Below are 15378 nucleotides of genomic sequence, written 5' to 3'. Positions count from 1 at the left end.
AAGGCAAAAATTTAGTGTTAGCTGCCGCCGACAAAAATGGGTCGGCCTTTACTAGGGCTGTCGTTCGGGATCGATTTTTATAAGTCCCGCGATTCGGGATTTCAAAATGTAGAATCCCGGGATTTTTGGGATTCTTTAAATATTTTGATATCTACAGCATTAAAAACTTGTAGTACATTAAGTAAATATGAATTAACCCAATTTTAACATATTTATAAAAAACTTAACAACAGAACATAAGCGTAAATTAAAAAGCAATTTCAAATTGCTACTTAACAAAAAATATGAACAGAAAAATAAATTAAAAGCTATTTCATGTTGCTTTCCCTGATCCCGGGACGGGATTAATCCCGAATGACAGCCCTAGCCTGTACTGAAAATCAATTGATTTCGCGGTTATTTTTTTGTTTGTTTTTTAATAATCAAAATATTGATTTTTACTTGAACCCCCATTCGCTTAAAAATATACAAAGAAAATGGTCGATAGTAGGTACATCTGGTTGATCTTCATTGAAGTTAATCTCTAGGGGTGATTTTAAAAGATCTAGGGACTTGTTAGGTTAAATTATATCTAGTTTTGAAAACGAAATGATTTCACACATTCATTGTAAAAACTGATACAAATGCATTTAATTCGTTTTTTTATAAAAGTGTGCCATTTTTGTTGTAACTCATATGCCCTGACCGCATAGTGGAATAATACCTTTGATCTGCAAAAACATGTGCCAACCAGAAATATTGATTATAGATCCCATCAGAATCACCATCTGAGTCGATCAAGCACTCCGTCTGTCCATGTATTTGTTATTCCAAGGATTCCGGTCGTAATTATTAACCGATTGTGATGAAATTTGATACATGGGTATAATATAGAGGACCCGCCCAACTTCCACACCTTTTATAACGAATGTTAGGTTAAAGTGGCAGCCCGATTAAGATTCAGGCTCACTTAGACTATTCAGTCCATTGTGATAAACGGATGTTACTTTCTGTGCTACTTTTTTTAATTAGCGGCAAAGCTGCTGTCGACGATGATGTACCCTAAAATATGAATTTAGGCAAGGGGATATCAAATTTCTCTATTAATAACAAACACACAAAAAATTATATTTATAAAAAAAAAATATATTTTTTACTGTTAATTATTATAACTTATATACTAGGAGAGGCTCAGCCCTATACCGATCTAAGCATTCAACCAAAATCCTCCACAGTGGCAATATGCAGTTTTCGCTGTCCAAGCTTTCAAAGCTGATGTTTTTGCTATGCGATTTTTTGCTATTTCCAGATTATTAATAAATCCACAACGTATACATTTTCGAACAGTTTTGACTTTGGAACCCAAATGTAGATTGCTAACATCATCACGACAGCTATTGGCAAATACCACTTCCTCATAATGTAAATCCTGCAAAGCCAAAGGTTCTACTGCTGTTTGGAAAACAAAGGGAAACAGTTTTGCTGTAGCATGACTATTTAGCAAAGTGGTAGGAGTATTCGAATGGCGGCTGGGTATAAGAACCTGGGTGGAGAGAACACTACAATCGTCCAATAGGACATCGTCGGGCTCATTGGGATTTTGATAGAGGCGTGTTAGCAGACGAAATAGCACGGGTAGAACATCGAAATTTTCTACCGATTTTGTGTAAATGGGTAAACATTGAGGTATTAGCAATCCCCAAATACGTATCATTACCAAAAGTTCCCGTATGCTGCTAATGGCAATCATATCTCGACTAATATCGTATCCATGTTTCTTATTGAACTTGGACTTCATTATTTCCTCTGGCAACTTGTTAAGAATACTCAATGCCAAATCTGCTACCCATTGTATAAGTTGTTGTAGACTTTGTAGAGTCGTTGGTTCCACTGTGAAATCCTTGGCATCCAAAACGCATAAGACTTTGTCCACATCATTGTATTGGGGATTAGGATCGGAAAGTATCATCGAAAGATTTTCAGCAGGACCTTTATCTTGTGAACTCATATCGGATGGTCTTAACAAACTTTTAAAGGCTATTGAAATGGAATGTAATGTTATTAAATTATCGAAATCCTGCTGTTTAGTTTGTATCCTGCACAGATTGCTTTTCAATGACAAAAAATTTGAGTAATAGTATTGGCGTGTGAAATTATGTTGTCTGGTGAAATTCTCGGTTATCTTTTCCGATAGCACTTCCAAATTGGGTAGGTTTAGCATCAAGACATCACTGGCATCTATACCAGTAACTATAGAGTATTCCAGTAAAGCTGCCGGCAATGACAATGGATTCATTTTGTAGTTTTTATCATAGTGATGACTGGGAACCTGCATAGCGTACATCTGGCCCAAGTTATCAAACAAAACCAGCAGTTGATTTAGAAACGTGATATCCGACGTCATCAATTTGCAAGGCATACGTTGAGGATCCTCAGTCATTCTTTCGAATACTGTGGAGGCAATTTTCTTCAAGCCCATTTCCAAAACCTGAACAGAATTATCCTTCAGAGTGGCAAATATCAAAATGGATTCCGCGGGTAATTTGGTTAGGCTGACATCACAGACTCGGGATGTAAGTGATAGTTTTGCAGCCAATTCCCATTCCTCCCATTGAACAAAATCATTTTTATTCTTCTGCAATAATTTATGCACCGGTTGATGTTTCTTTTTCAATATCCATTGTTCCAAAAAGCTGCCCTCCATGTAGTCGTAGACAATGAACAAAACTTCTTCTCCGTTAATAGAACGCCAACGTATATGTGAAATTCGCTTCCCTTCCATATCGTCTTTTTGCAAGAAAACACTGGTCAACGAGCCACATTTCAAGGCCAAAGATTCGTCATTTTCTTTTTCAACAGCTACTTTATAGCAGTTGATTAAAGGCTCATCTCCACAACTAACGACTACGCTAAAATTTCCCGATGGACAATACCCCACATAGCTATGGGTCAAATAGGAACGCACTAGTTGTAAACTAGTGTAGGTATGCATATTTAGTTCCACCGGGGTATTTGCTCCAACATCTGGGGGTAAAAGTTTAGGTATTGCGAAAGCTCCAATCAGCCCCGAAGATGAGAGAATGAAACATCCTTCAACAGGTGTATTTCCAAAATGCATTAGAGATGGACGAAAGTCAGAACGCTCAAATTTATCGGCATAAGCTTGCAAATCCTTCTTGTGGGTATTGAAATACATTTGTCGACCATTATGGAAGAATTTCGCCTGTATGATTTCCTCGAAAGGCATACTAGATTTATATATGAGTCTCCAGTTATTGATCTCATGGTTTCGTGTCTTCCATATCTCACATAGACCATGTTTATAGCCAACCAATAGCAATTCTCCTGTTTGATTCCATTCCAATGTAGCTATTAAGTTTTTTGAGGTGGTAACCAAAAAACTTTTCCAAGGAAGAACAAGGTCACATACAGACAATACACTCTGTAAATTCTGTTGCACGCAATAAGCCACTATATTCTTTACAGATACTTTGCACAATACACAATTCGGTAAGAGATATCCATCTTTAGTGCCCAAAGCATTTTGTACTTTATATAAAATCGTCATTATTGCAAATTATCTTATATTATTTACGTGACCGTACTTGGTTTGTGTATGACCGGTAAACAAAAATCTCTAGCTGTCAAAATGGAAAATCATTGCCGCAGACATGGTTTTAACGCCGTCAGTCTGTATGCAGCTACATCATGATACAACTATTCAAGGTAGAGGCATTGATGATAAAAAAATACTACTGGGTTTAAAATTAAATCAATTGGCACTGCTGCCAGAAACGATGGATTTAACATGGGTTTGTCATAGAACGGATGTACACCATTTCAACTGCCTTTGCACTCAATTTGCATCACTTTTTAAGGTGTGATCCGAATTCAGTGCTTTTGATGTAAATTAAAAAAAGGTGATATTTCGCTAAATGAATAATTTATAAAATTTTGTATAATTTTTTATGCATTCTAATGCTTGTCTGAAACGATTGACTTCAAAAATTCGCAATTTTGTTTAGAATGGATATAACATTTTTTTTTCGATAAAATTGTAATAACCCTGCCAACATTTTTTGAATTTGGGGACTCTTTTGAGAATCCCCACTACGTCGAAAACAATCATATACGACATCAAAAACTCGTCGGAAAAGCGCCGTCACTATTGAGAAGTTGTACCACGCCAAGTTAGTACAAAAATGTTTCGCATGAGTGCAATTATTAGGTGCCTTTATAGATCAATTTAGAACGACGCCAATAAGGGACCCTCCAAACAATCAGAAAAAGTACATTTTAAGATAGTTGTAAAAGAATCATTGTGGTCGAGTAAAACACGTTTGTTTAGATATTTATTAATTTGATTAAACATTTACAAATTCTTAAAAATATAACATTTATACCACTATCACATTACATTTAACATAATTTTTGGCATTAATGATGATGTTGAGTTACAAGTAGCGAGTTACATGTTGCTGCGTCTATCAACCAGTGTTTTTATTCCTTGGAGGCAGCGTGTCTGTAAAATATCTGAAAAACAATCACTTTATTCCATTTGGAAAATCACCAAATTGTTCACCAATATACCTTTCACAATTTTAAGCGTATAATCTATGTTTTCAGAACTTTATTTTCGTTTTTATTTAATTAAAATATAACAAGCTGGTTGCGCTTGGCGTTTCACAAAAAAATGGCTTTTTTAACAGTAGGGATGGCAAATTACTTGCATGTACTTTTTGATGTACCTTTTCATGATGGTTGAAGTGACATTTACGAGTCTGTGGTAACGATGAGGTTGAAATGGAACTTTGAAATGCTGGCAGGGAATTTGTACCTTTTCATTACTTCCCAGCCAATATTTTTGGAATTTGACGGCACTACTAAGAATCCCCACCACGTCATAAACAATCATATACGACATCAAAAACTCGTAGGAAAAGGAGCCGTCACTATTGAAAAGTTGTACCACGCCAAGTTACTACAAAAAAGTATCGCGTGAGTGCAATTATTAGGTGACTTTTAAGATAAATTTAGAACGACGCCAATAAGAGTCCCTTCAAACTATTAGAAAAAGTGAATTTTCAGATAGTTGAAAAAGAATCATTGTGGTCATGTAAAATACGATTGTTTAGATGTTTTTAAGATGGATTAAACATTTATAATTTCGTATAAATATAAAATTTTTACGTCTACCACATCTCAGAAGTGCCGTCAAATTCAAAAAATGTTGGCAGGGGAGTCTGTGGTAGCGATGAGGATGAAACGGAACTTTGAAATGCTGGCAGGGTAAATGCATATGCATTTTTTTTATGGGTAGTACAAATTTCGCTAGAGTTGCATACCGGGCCTATGAAATAAATGGAAAAATATTATTATACGTTTGTCAGTTTTTAATGACTTCTTGTGGGAGAAAATGTAAGCAAACGATAATATCGTTCTACGAACATTTCGTTAGTAGTAAACCTAGATTTACATAATGGAATGAAGAAAAACTTAGTAGACTGCCTTATCGGCTTAAAAAGCGGTATGCTCCTCCTCCCGAGAGTATGTTCATGTCAATAACATAGTCTATACACATGAACTAAAACCATAGGAAAGTCTTATTTCAACCAAAATGAAAACTGTCGATAATATAGTGCTACCGAACATCCCTGCCAGCATTTCAATGTTCCATTTCATCCTCATCGCTACCACAGACTCGTAAGTGACACTGCAACAATCGCCAACTGTGATAGCGCAATTGGCTTATTATAATTTATTTCAATGAAAACGAAAATAAAGTGCTGAAAACATAGTTATTACGCTTAAAATTGTGAAAAGTAAAGTGGTGAACAATTTTTGACTTTCCAAATGGAATAAAGTGATAGTTTTTCAAATATTTTTCCAGACACGCTGCCTCCATTGGGAATAAAAGTACTGGCTGATAGACGCTACAACATTTAACTTACAACTTGTAACTCAACATCAATCTCTTATTAATGCATAAAAATGTGTTAAATGTGATGTGATAGCCGTATAAATGTTATATTTATGAGAATTTATAAATGTTTCATAAAATTAATAAACATCTAAACAATCGTGTTTTACTTGACCACAATGATTCTTTTACAACTATCTTAAAATGCACTTTGTCTGATTATTTGAAGGGGCTCTTATTGGCGTCCTTCTAAATGTATCCAGAAGGGCTCCTAATAATTGCACTCATGCGATACTTTTTTGTAGTAACTTGGCGTGGTACAAATTCTCAATAGTGACGGCGCTTTTCCGAGGAGTTTTGGATATCGTATACGACTGTTTTCGACGTAGTGGGGATTCTCTGAAGCGCCCCCAAATTCAAAAAATGTTGGCAGGGATTTTGCTGGTAAATGCATATGCATTTTTTGTGGGTAGCGGAAATTTCGCTCGCGTTCTATACCGGGCCTATGTAACAAATGGAAAAAATTATTATACGTATCCAAAATCCGTTTTCATTTTTAAATTTAGTAATACAAATGAAAATTGCTGCTGAATATCTCTCTCACTACCTATTTTATACTGTATTGACTTTGCATTCGCTTTCCGACAACGATGTGATTGTGATCGGTGTTTAAATCCGCTGATGAAATTTCCTGTCAAATGTCTTCGTCTGTCAAACGCTACTGTCATCACGCAAATTAGAAGAAAATTATCTTTGTTGGCTCTTTGGGCAGAAATTTCCTAGTTTTAGTTATAAAATTGAAAATTTGTACAAATTTCTGGAACGAATACGAGATGTTTTGTGCCTACACTTATTCATTGGTAACTAATCGAATGCTACATAACATCCATGGCCATAGGTTTATAGAAAATCTTTGGATATTTTGCAGGGAAATTTCAGTCGAAAACCTCACTATTACACAGTAAATAAAAATAAGGTCTATTATGGCCATGGCCATCAGATGGTGACAGGAAGAAATGTTTCAAGTCGATGGAATCATTTGACAAATATTGGAAAACGACGTGATGTAGTATCAACGACACCAGCTAAAAATATCTTTAGGATACCACCGAACCTTCATCACATGGTCAGTCAGTACAATGCTACGGTAGAAAATTTCTTTGAGACCGCAAGGCTAAATGAAATGTTACAAAAGGCTGCCAAAACCTTGTTGACCTCGCAGCAGGTCAACATAGATGGTGTGGACTTGAAACATTCGATAATGGGAAAAGGAAAAAGTGCGCGCCATTTAATCGAATTTTCATTAAACAATGCATGGGCTCATAGTTTGCCGGCAAATACATATTCCAAACTCTTGCAATCCATATTACCTCAACATCAATTGTAAGTGTTGACATATAATGAGAGGAGGATAAAATTGTAAACAAAAAATATTTATTTTTCAGGAAATTTGTACGTACTTTTAAAACTGATCGTTCCATAGCTGCAGAATTAAGACGTAATCCCTCAATGACTTCTCGCCTTCGTACTGCATTTAGTGGCAATCCTCAAAAACTTGATGGCGAGATGGCCAGCAGCTCGGAGGCCCTTAAACGTCTATTGGAGAAGTCCTCAGAGGGAGGTCCAGAGAAAAGCCAGGTAAGCCAGGGGAATTATATAACCAAAGGTTGGAAATTTTGACTTTATGGAAAATGGTTTATGTTTCAAACAAAAGTTATGAGAAAAGGTGGCCGCATGTATTTCTAGCATATGTATAGATTTTTAACCAAAAATATTTCATGCTATAAATTTGAAGGAGAAGCCAATTTACAATCCACCTATGAGCGACATGTGAGGACCATTTTATATGAAATGGGGACAGAATTGAATAATAAAATTTAAATTGAATCAATGACCAAATACCATTCCTTAATTACACCATTTTATTAATATGCTCTACTTTTCAGGAAAATAATATAAAAATAGCTTTTGCTGAAGGTTATCTAGCAGCTGCAAACTCCGAAGATCATCCAAAATCTGGGAAAACCATGAAGTATTTAAAGGTAAGTAATAACACAACAACCACCCAAATAACACATAAAAATCATACAGAAAAAACATTTGTTAAAACTTTAGGTCTTTCAGCAACTATTAGTTATTGTGGTATTTATTGGAATATTCGTAAGCCTATTCTCTTCATCGAATGGATCCATGTTTCGGTATGAATTATTAATAAGATAACGACTATTATCATATTATTCTTATATTATATTTCTCTGATCTTGTGAACAGCATACAATTGGGTAATCAAGTTGAAGTTGATCCTGAAGAAATTCATGTAACTTTCGACGATGTAAAGGGCTGCGATGAGGCCAAACAAGAACTGAAGGAAGTTGTGGAATTTCTCAAAAATCCTGAAAAGTTTTCCAATTTGGGTGGTAAATTACCTAAAGGTGTTCTATTGGTTGGGCCACCGGGTACAGGTAAAACATTGCTGGCTCGTGCTGTAGCAGGCGAAGCAAATGTACCGTTCTTCCATGCAGCTGGTCCTGAGTTCGATGAAGTATTGGTAGGCCAAGGTGCCAGGCGTGTACGTGATTTATTTAGTAAGTTGTAAACGATTATGATTTGACGTTTTAGTATCACTTATATGTATATCTCTTTCAAATGCTGTGCAGAGGCCGCCAAACAACGTGCTCCCTGCGTTATATTTATCGATGAAATAGATTCAGTGGGTGCCAAACGTACCAATTCAGTTTTACATCCCTATGCAAATCAAACCATTAATCAATTACTTTCGGAAATGGATGGTTTCCATCAGAATGCTGGTGTTATTGTTTTGGGAGCCACCAATCGCCGTGATGATTTAGATCAAGCTCTTCTAAGACCTGGTCGCTTTGATGTGGAGGTAATATCCTTGAATGGAAAAAATTTTGAGAAGTTTGAATTATGCTGACTTTAATTTTGTTAAAGGTTGTCGTTAATACACCCGATTTCACCGGACGAAAAGAGATTATTACCTTATATCTTGCGAAAATATTACACGATGAAATCGATTTGGATATGTTGGCTAGAGGTACATCAGGTTTTACTGGTGCAGATCTAGAGAATATGATTAACCAAGCTGCACTCAGGTGAGAATTTTTTTTATTTATAAAAAATTGTTGGCTATTAGAGATATAGATAGAGATCGAATAATTTCGAAGATGTGAACATATTTTCGTTATCTCAATTTCTCTAAGACCAGACCAGAATTTAAGGCTATAAAATGGATTTGCCTTGTAACTGTCTTAATTTGGCCTGCACTTACTCCATAAAGGGATTTTCGAGGGATTAAATTAAAAATAATAAAATCCTGCTCTGAAATTATCTCACGGTTGAGAGCAAACTCGACCCATTGCTCCAAAATTTCATGCAGGAAACTAAGTACGCTGTTTCATCTAGGACTTTTGTTTGTCTTAGCTATCCCACACAAACTGTGAAGTTTTTTCACACATTCTGCGGCTTATCAAAAATTGAGAAAAGTTCCATGGATTGTAATGACAATAAAATGTCGAGTCCATGGTCACGTCGAAAATTCTTGCTGTTTTGGTAGATTTTGCAATCTATTCCTCTCCAAAAATTTTCCTATAGAAATAAAATTTTGACACAATTTTCTATAGAAATAACATTTTAACAAAATTTTCTTTAGAAATAACATTTTAACAAAATTTTCTAAAGAAATAAAATTTTAACAAAATTTTCTATAGAAATAAAATTTTGACAAAATTTTCTATGGAAATAAAATTTTGATAAAATTTTCTATAGAAATAAAATTTTGACAAAATTTTCTATAGAAATAAGATTTTGAAAAAATTGTCTATACAAATAAAATTTTGACAAAATTTTCTATAGAAATAAAGTTTTGACAAAAATTTCTAGAGAAATAAAATTTTGACAAAATTTTCTATAGAAATAAAATTTTGACAAAATTTTCTATAGAAATAACATTTTAACAAAATTTTCTATAGAAATAAAATTTTGACAAATTTTTCTATAGAAATAAAATTTTGACAAAATTTTCTATAGAAATAACATTTTAACAAAATTTTCTATAGAAATAAAATTTTGACAAAATTTTCTATAAAAATAAAATTTTGACAAAATTTTCTTTAGAAATAAAATTTTGACAAAATTTTCTATACAAATAAAATTTTAACAAAATTTTCTATAGAAATAAAATTTTGACAAAATTTTCTATAGAAATAAAATTTTGACAAAATTTTCTATACAAATAAAATTTTGACAAAATTTTCTATACAAATAAAATTTTGACAAAATTTTCTATACAAATAAAATTTTGTCTATAGAAATAAAATTGTGACAAAATTTTCTGTAGAAATAAAATTTTGAAAAAATTGTCTATACAAATAAAATTTTGACAAAATTTTCTATAGAAATAAAATTTTGACAAAATTTTCTATAGAAATAAAATTTGGACAAAATTTTCTATAGAAATAAAATTTTGACAAAATTTTCTATAGAAATAAAGTTTTGACAAAATTTTCTATAGAAATAAAATTTTGACAAAATTTTCTATAGAAATAAAATTTTGACAAAATTTTCTATAGAAATAACATTTTAACAAAATTTTCTATAGAAATAAAATTTTGACAAATTTTTCTATAGAAATAAAATTTTGACAAAATTTTCTATAGAAATAACATTTTAACAAAATTTTCTATAGAAATAAAATTTTGACAAAATTTTCTATAAAAATAAAATTTTGACAAAATTTTCTATAGAAATAAAATTTTGACAAAATTTTCTATACAAATAAAATTTTAACAAAATTTTCTATAGAAATAAAATTTTGACAAAATTTTCTATAGAAATAAAATTTTGACAAAATTTTCTATACAAATAAAATTTTGACAAAATTTTCTATACAAATAAAATTTTGACAAAATTTTCTATACAAATAAAATTTTGTCTATAGAAATAAAATTGTGACAAAATTTTCTGTAGAAATAAAATTTTGAAAAAATTGTCTATACAAATAAAATTTTGAAAAAATTTTCTATAGAAATAAAATTTTGACAAAATTTTCTATAGAAATAAAATTTGGACAAAATTTTCTATAGAAATAAAATTTTGACAAAATTTTCTATAGAAATAAAGTTTTGACAAAATTTTCTATAGAAATAAAATTTTGATAAAATTTTCTATACAAATAAAATTTTGACAAAATTTTCTATAGAAATAAAATTTTGACAAAATTTTCTATACAAATAAAATTTTGACAAAATTTTCTATAGAAATAAAATTTTGACAACATTTTCTATAGAAATAAAATTTTGACAAAATTTTCTATAGAAATAAAATTTTGACAAAATTTTCTATAGAAATAAAATTTTGATAAAATTTTCTATACAAATAAAATTTTGACAAAATTTTCTATACAAATAAAATTTTGACAAAATTTTCTATACAAATAAAATGTTGACAAAATTTTCTATACAAATAAAATTTTGACAAAATTTTCTATACAAATAAAATGTTGACAAAATTTTCTATACAAATAAAATGTTGACAAAATTTTCTATAGAAATAAAATTTTCTGTAATAATAAAATTTTTAGAAAATTTTCTATGGAAATAAAATTTTGACAAAATTTTCTATACAAATAAAATTTTGAGAAAATTTTCTATAGAAATAAAATTTTCAGAAAATTTTCTATAATAATAAAATTTTCAGAAAATTTTCTATAGAAATAAAATTTTGACAACATTTTCTATAGAAATAAAATTTTGACAAAATTTTCTATAGAAATAAAATTTTGACAACATTTTCTATAGAAATAAAATTTTGACAAAATTTTCTATAGAAATAAAATTTTCAGAAAATTTTCTATAATAATAAAATTTTCAGAAAATTTTCTATAGAAAAAAAATTTTGACAGCATTTTCTATAAAAATAAAATTTTGACAAAATTTTCTATACAAATAAAATTTTGACAAAATTTTCTATACAAATAAAATGTTGACAAAATTTTCTATACAAATAAAATTTTGACAAAATTTTCTATAGAAATAAAATTTTCTATAATAATAAAATTTTTAGAAAATTTTCTATAGAAATAAAATTTTGACAAAATTTTCTATACAAATAAAATTTTGACAAAATTTTCTATAGAAATAAAATTTTCAGAAAATTTTCTATAATAATAAAATTTTCAGAAAATTTTCTATAGAAATAAAATTTTGACAAAATTTTTTATAGAAATAAAATTTTGACAAAATTTTCTATACAAATAAAATTTTGACAAAATTTTCTATACAAATAAAATGTTGACAAAATTTTCTATACAAATAAAATTTTGATAAAATTTTCTATAGGAATAAAATTTTCAGAAAATTTTCGATAATAATAAAATTTTGACAAAATTTTCTATACAAATAAAATTTTGATAAAATTTTCTATAGGAATAAAATTTTGACAACATTTTCTATAGAAATAAAATTTTGACAAAATTTTCTATAGAAATAAAATTTTGACAAAATTTTCTATAGAAATAAAATTTTGACAAAATTTTCTATAGAAATAAAATTTTGACAAAATTTTCTACTGAAATAAAATTTTGACAAAATTTTCTTTAGAAATAAAATTTTAACAAAATTTTCTATAGAAATAAAATTTTGACAAAATTTTCTATAGAAATTAAATTTTCAGAAAATTTTCTATAGAAATAAAATTTTGAAAAAAAATTTTCTATAGAAATGAAATTTTAACAAAATTTTCTATAGAAATTCAATTTTCAGAAAATTTTCTATAGAAATAAAATTTTGAAAAAAAATTTTCTATAGAAGATTTTTTGTATGGTAGTTTTTTGGTAGAATTTTCTCAAGAATCTCTCGGCAGACAGTCGAATCCAAAGAATTATTTTTGGATATTTTACCACGACTAATTATTTATTACGTCAAATTTCAGGGCGGCTATCGATGGAGCAGAAACCGTGACTATGAAACACTTGGAAACGGCACGTGACAAAGTTTTAATGGGCCCCGAACGTAAGGCTCGCTTGCCCGATGAAGAAGCAAATCTTATTACAGCTTATCATGAAGGTGGTCATGCCATTGTTGCTTATTATACCAAGGTAATTCCACTATAAATGACCTTTATACAAATGTCCTATAATAACAAAAAATATTCTCATATAATTACAGGAATCTCATCCCCTCCATAAAGTAACCATTATGCCAAGAGGGCCTTCACTTGGTCACACAGCCTATATTCCCGAAAAAGAACGTTACCATGTTACCAAAGCTCAACTTTTAGCCATGATGGATACGATGATGGGGGGTCGTGCTGCTGAAGAATTAATATTCGGTATAGACAAAATTACATCGGGAGCCAGTAGTGATTTAAAACAAGCCACTTCCATAGCAACACATATGGTAAAAGACTGGGGAATGTCGGAAAAAGTCGGTCTACGTACTATCGAAAGTTCGAAGGGTATGTTTCCCAATGAATCATTGGGACCAAATACCGTTGAATCTGTCGATGCTGAAATTAAACGTATACTCAATGAAAGTTATGAACGCGCCAAAGCTATTTTGCGAAAACATGCTAAGGAACATAAGGCTTTGGCTGAGGCATTATTAAAATACGAGACTCTCGATGCCGAGGACATAAAAGCGATTATGAAGGACTCGCAATAGTGAAATTTTACTTAAAGAATATGAAGTAGGTGAACATGAAGAGGAAGAAGATGAAAAGGAAAGCGTTTTAGTTTTATTTTTTTTTTAAGTATAACTCTAACTTAACAACAAAACACACACTCTATACAATATTACTTAAAATTACAAAAGCAACTGAAAGGACAATTAGCAGTAAAAAGAAAACAAATGCAGCAGTAAAACAAAAATTTCTTTTAAAACAACGTCGTTATATCAACAAGGATATGGAACTACGAATAGTAAACGTATTATTATAAAACAAAAATACTATTTATCACCAAAAAACAAGCGTAAACAAAATTATAACAAAAGTTACAAAACTAATCCATTTTATATTATTTTTATTATTTTTTGATTCCATAGCCTATAAACCATAGTAAGATTAATGCAAAAAATAATAAAAAAAAATTGTAAAATAAATGATTACAAATCATATTAAAGTCATGTCTTTTAATTCTAAAATCAAACACACTGGTAGGACAATGTAAACACGTTCGCCACAAATGTTAGAATTCTACCAACTATGGAAGATTTTTTATTGTTTGGTAGATTGGTAGAGTTTTTGAGGTTTTGGTAAATTTTGGAAAACATTCCTCTCTAACTAACAGGTACCTCAATTTTCTATAGCTATAAATGTCATTAAATTTTCCATAGGCATAACACTTTGAAAAAATTTCTATAGAAATTACATTTTGAGAAAATTTTTATAGAAATAAAATTTTGACAAAATTTTCTAGAGATATAAAATTTTGACAAAATTTTCTAGAGAAATAAAATTTTGGCAATATTTTCTATAGAAATAAAATTTTGACAAAATTTTTTTATAGAAATAAAATTTTGACAAAATTTTCTATACAAATAAAATTTTGACAAAATTTTCTATACAAATAAAATTTTGACAAAATTTTCAATAAAAATAAAATTTTAACAAAATTTTCTAGAGAAATAAAATTTTGACAAAATTTTCTACTGAAATAAAATTTTGACAAAATTTTCCATAGAAAATAAATTTTAACACAATTTTCTATAGAAAAAAAAATTTTTGACAACATTTGCTATAGAAATAAAATGTTGATAAAATTTTCTATACAAATTAAATTTTGAAAAAATTTTCTATAGATATAAAATTTTCTATAAATAAATTGTTTGACAGAATTTTCTATAAATTTTTTTTTGACAAAATTTTCTATAGAAATAAAATTTTGACAAAATTTTCTATAGAAATAAAATTTTCTATAGAAATAAAATTTTGACAAAATTTTAAAATTGTGATAAAATTTTCTACAGAAAACAAATTTTGACAAAATTTTCTATAGAAATAAACTTTTGACAACATTTTTTATACAAATAAAATTTTGACAAAATTTTCTATAGAAATACAATTTTTAGAACATTTTTTATAGAAATAGAATTTTTTAGAACATTTTTTATAGAAGTGATATTTTGAGAAAATTTTCTATAGAAGTAAAAATTTTGACAAAATTTTTTATAGAAATAACATTTTGACAAAATTTTCTATAGAAATAAAATTTTGACAAAATTTTCTATAGAAATAAAATTTTGACAACATTTTCTATAGAAATAAAATTTTTACAAAATTTTCTATAGAAATAAAATTTCGACAAAATTTTCTATAGAAATAAAATTTTAACAAAATTTTCTATAGAAATAAAATTTTGACAAAATTTTCTATAGAAATAAAATTTTGACAAAATTTTCTATAGAAATAAAATTTTGACAAAATTTTTTTATAGAAATAAAATTTTGACAAAATTTTCTATA

General features: G+C 29.4%; 2 protein-coding genes and 1 long non-coding RNA gene across 4 annotated transcripts; 1 reads left to right on the top strand and 2 right to left on the bottom strand.

The window, feature by feature from the left end:
- Positions 1-1104: 1104 nt before the first annotated feature.
- On the bottom strand, positions 1105-3607 carry MED16 (mediator complex subunit 16). The gene has a single exon (XM_075311111.1). The coding sequence runs from the start codon at positions 3545-3547 to the stop codon at positions 1187-1189; it is 2361 nt and encodes a 786-aa protein (XP_075167226.1). The 5' UTR covers positions 3548-3607; the 3' UTR covers positions 1105-1186.
- A 691-nt stretch (positions 3608-4298) lies between these two features.
- Positions 4299-4802, bottom strand: LOC142242020 (uncharacterized). The gene is made up of 2 exons (XR_012723918.1): positions 4570-4802; positions 4299-4512 (listed from the first exon to the last, which is right to left on the bottom strand). It is a non-coding gene; the product is annotated as an uncharacterized LOC142242020 (long non-coding RNA).
- Positions 4803-6601: 1799 nt separating this feature from the next.
- Positions 6602-14036, top strand: YME1L (ATP-dependent zinc metalloprotease YME1L). 2 transcript variants are annotated; one of them, XM_075309954.1, is made up of 10 exons: positions 6602-6759; positions 6828-7282; positions 7345-7537; positions 7846-7941; positions 8024-8097; positions 8171-8484; positions 8557-8786; positions 8852-9012; positions 12848-13013; positions 13084-14036. In XM_075309954.1, the coding sequence occupies exons 1-10, from the start codon at positions 6733-6735 to the stop codon at positions 13576-13578; spliced, it is 2211 nt and encodes a 736-aa protein (XP_075166069.1). In that variant the 5' UTR covers positions 6602-6732; the 3' UTR covers positions 13579-14036. The 2 variants fall into 2 exon arrangements, with proteins under 2 accessions (XP_075166069.1, XP_075166068.1); XM_075309953.1 differs by having other exon boundaries at positions 8015-8097.
- The last annotated feature ends 1342 nt before the right edge of the window (positions 14037-15378 follow it).

Source organism: Haematobia irritans, chromosome 5, assembly GCF_050003625.1.
Source record: "Haematobia irritans isolate KBUSLIRL chromosome 5, ASM5000362v1, whole genome shotgun sequence".
NCBI lineage: Eukaryota > Metazoa > Arthropoda > Insecta > Diptera > Muscidae > Haematobia > Haematobia irritans.
Note: the sequence above shows the minus strand (reverse complement) of the source record. Positions and strands in the feature narration are given on the sequence as shown.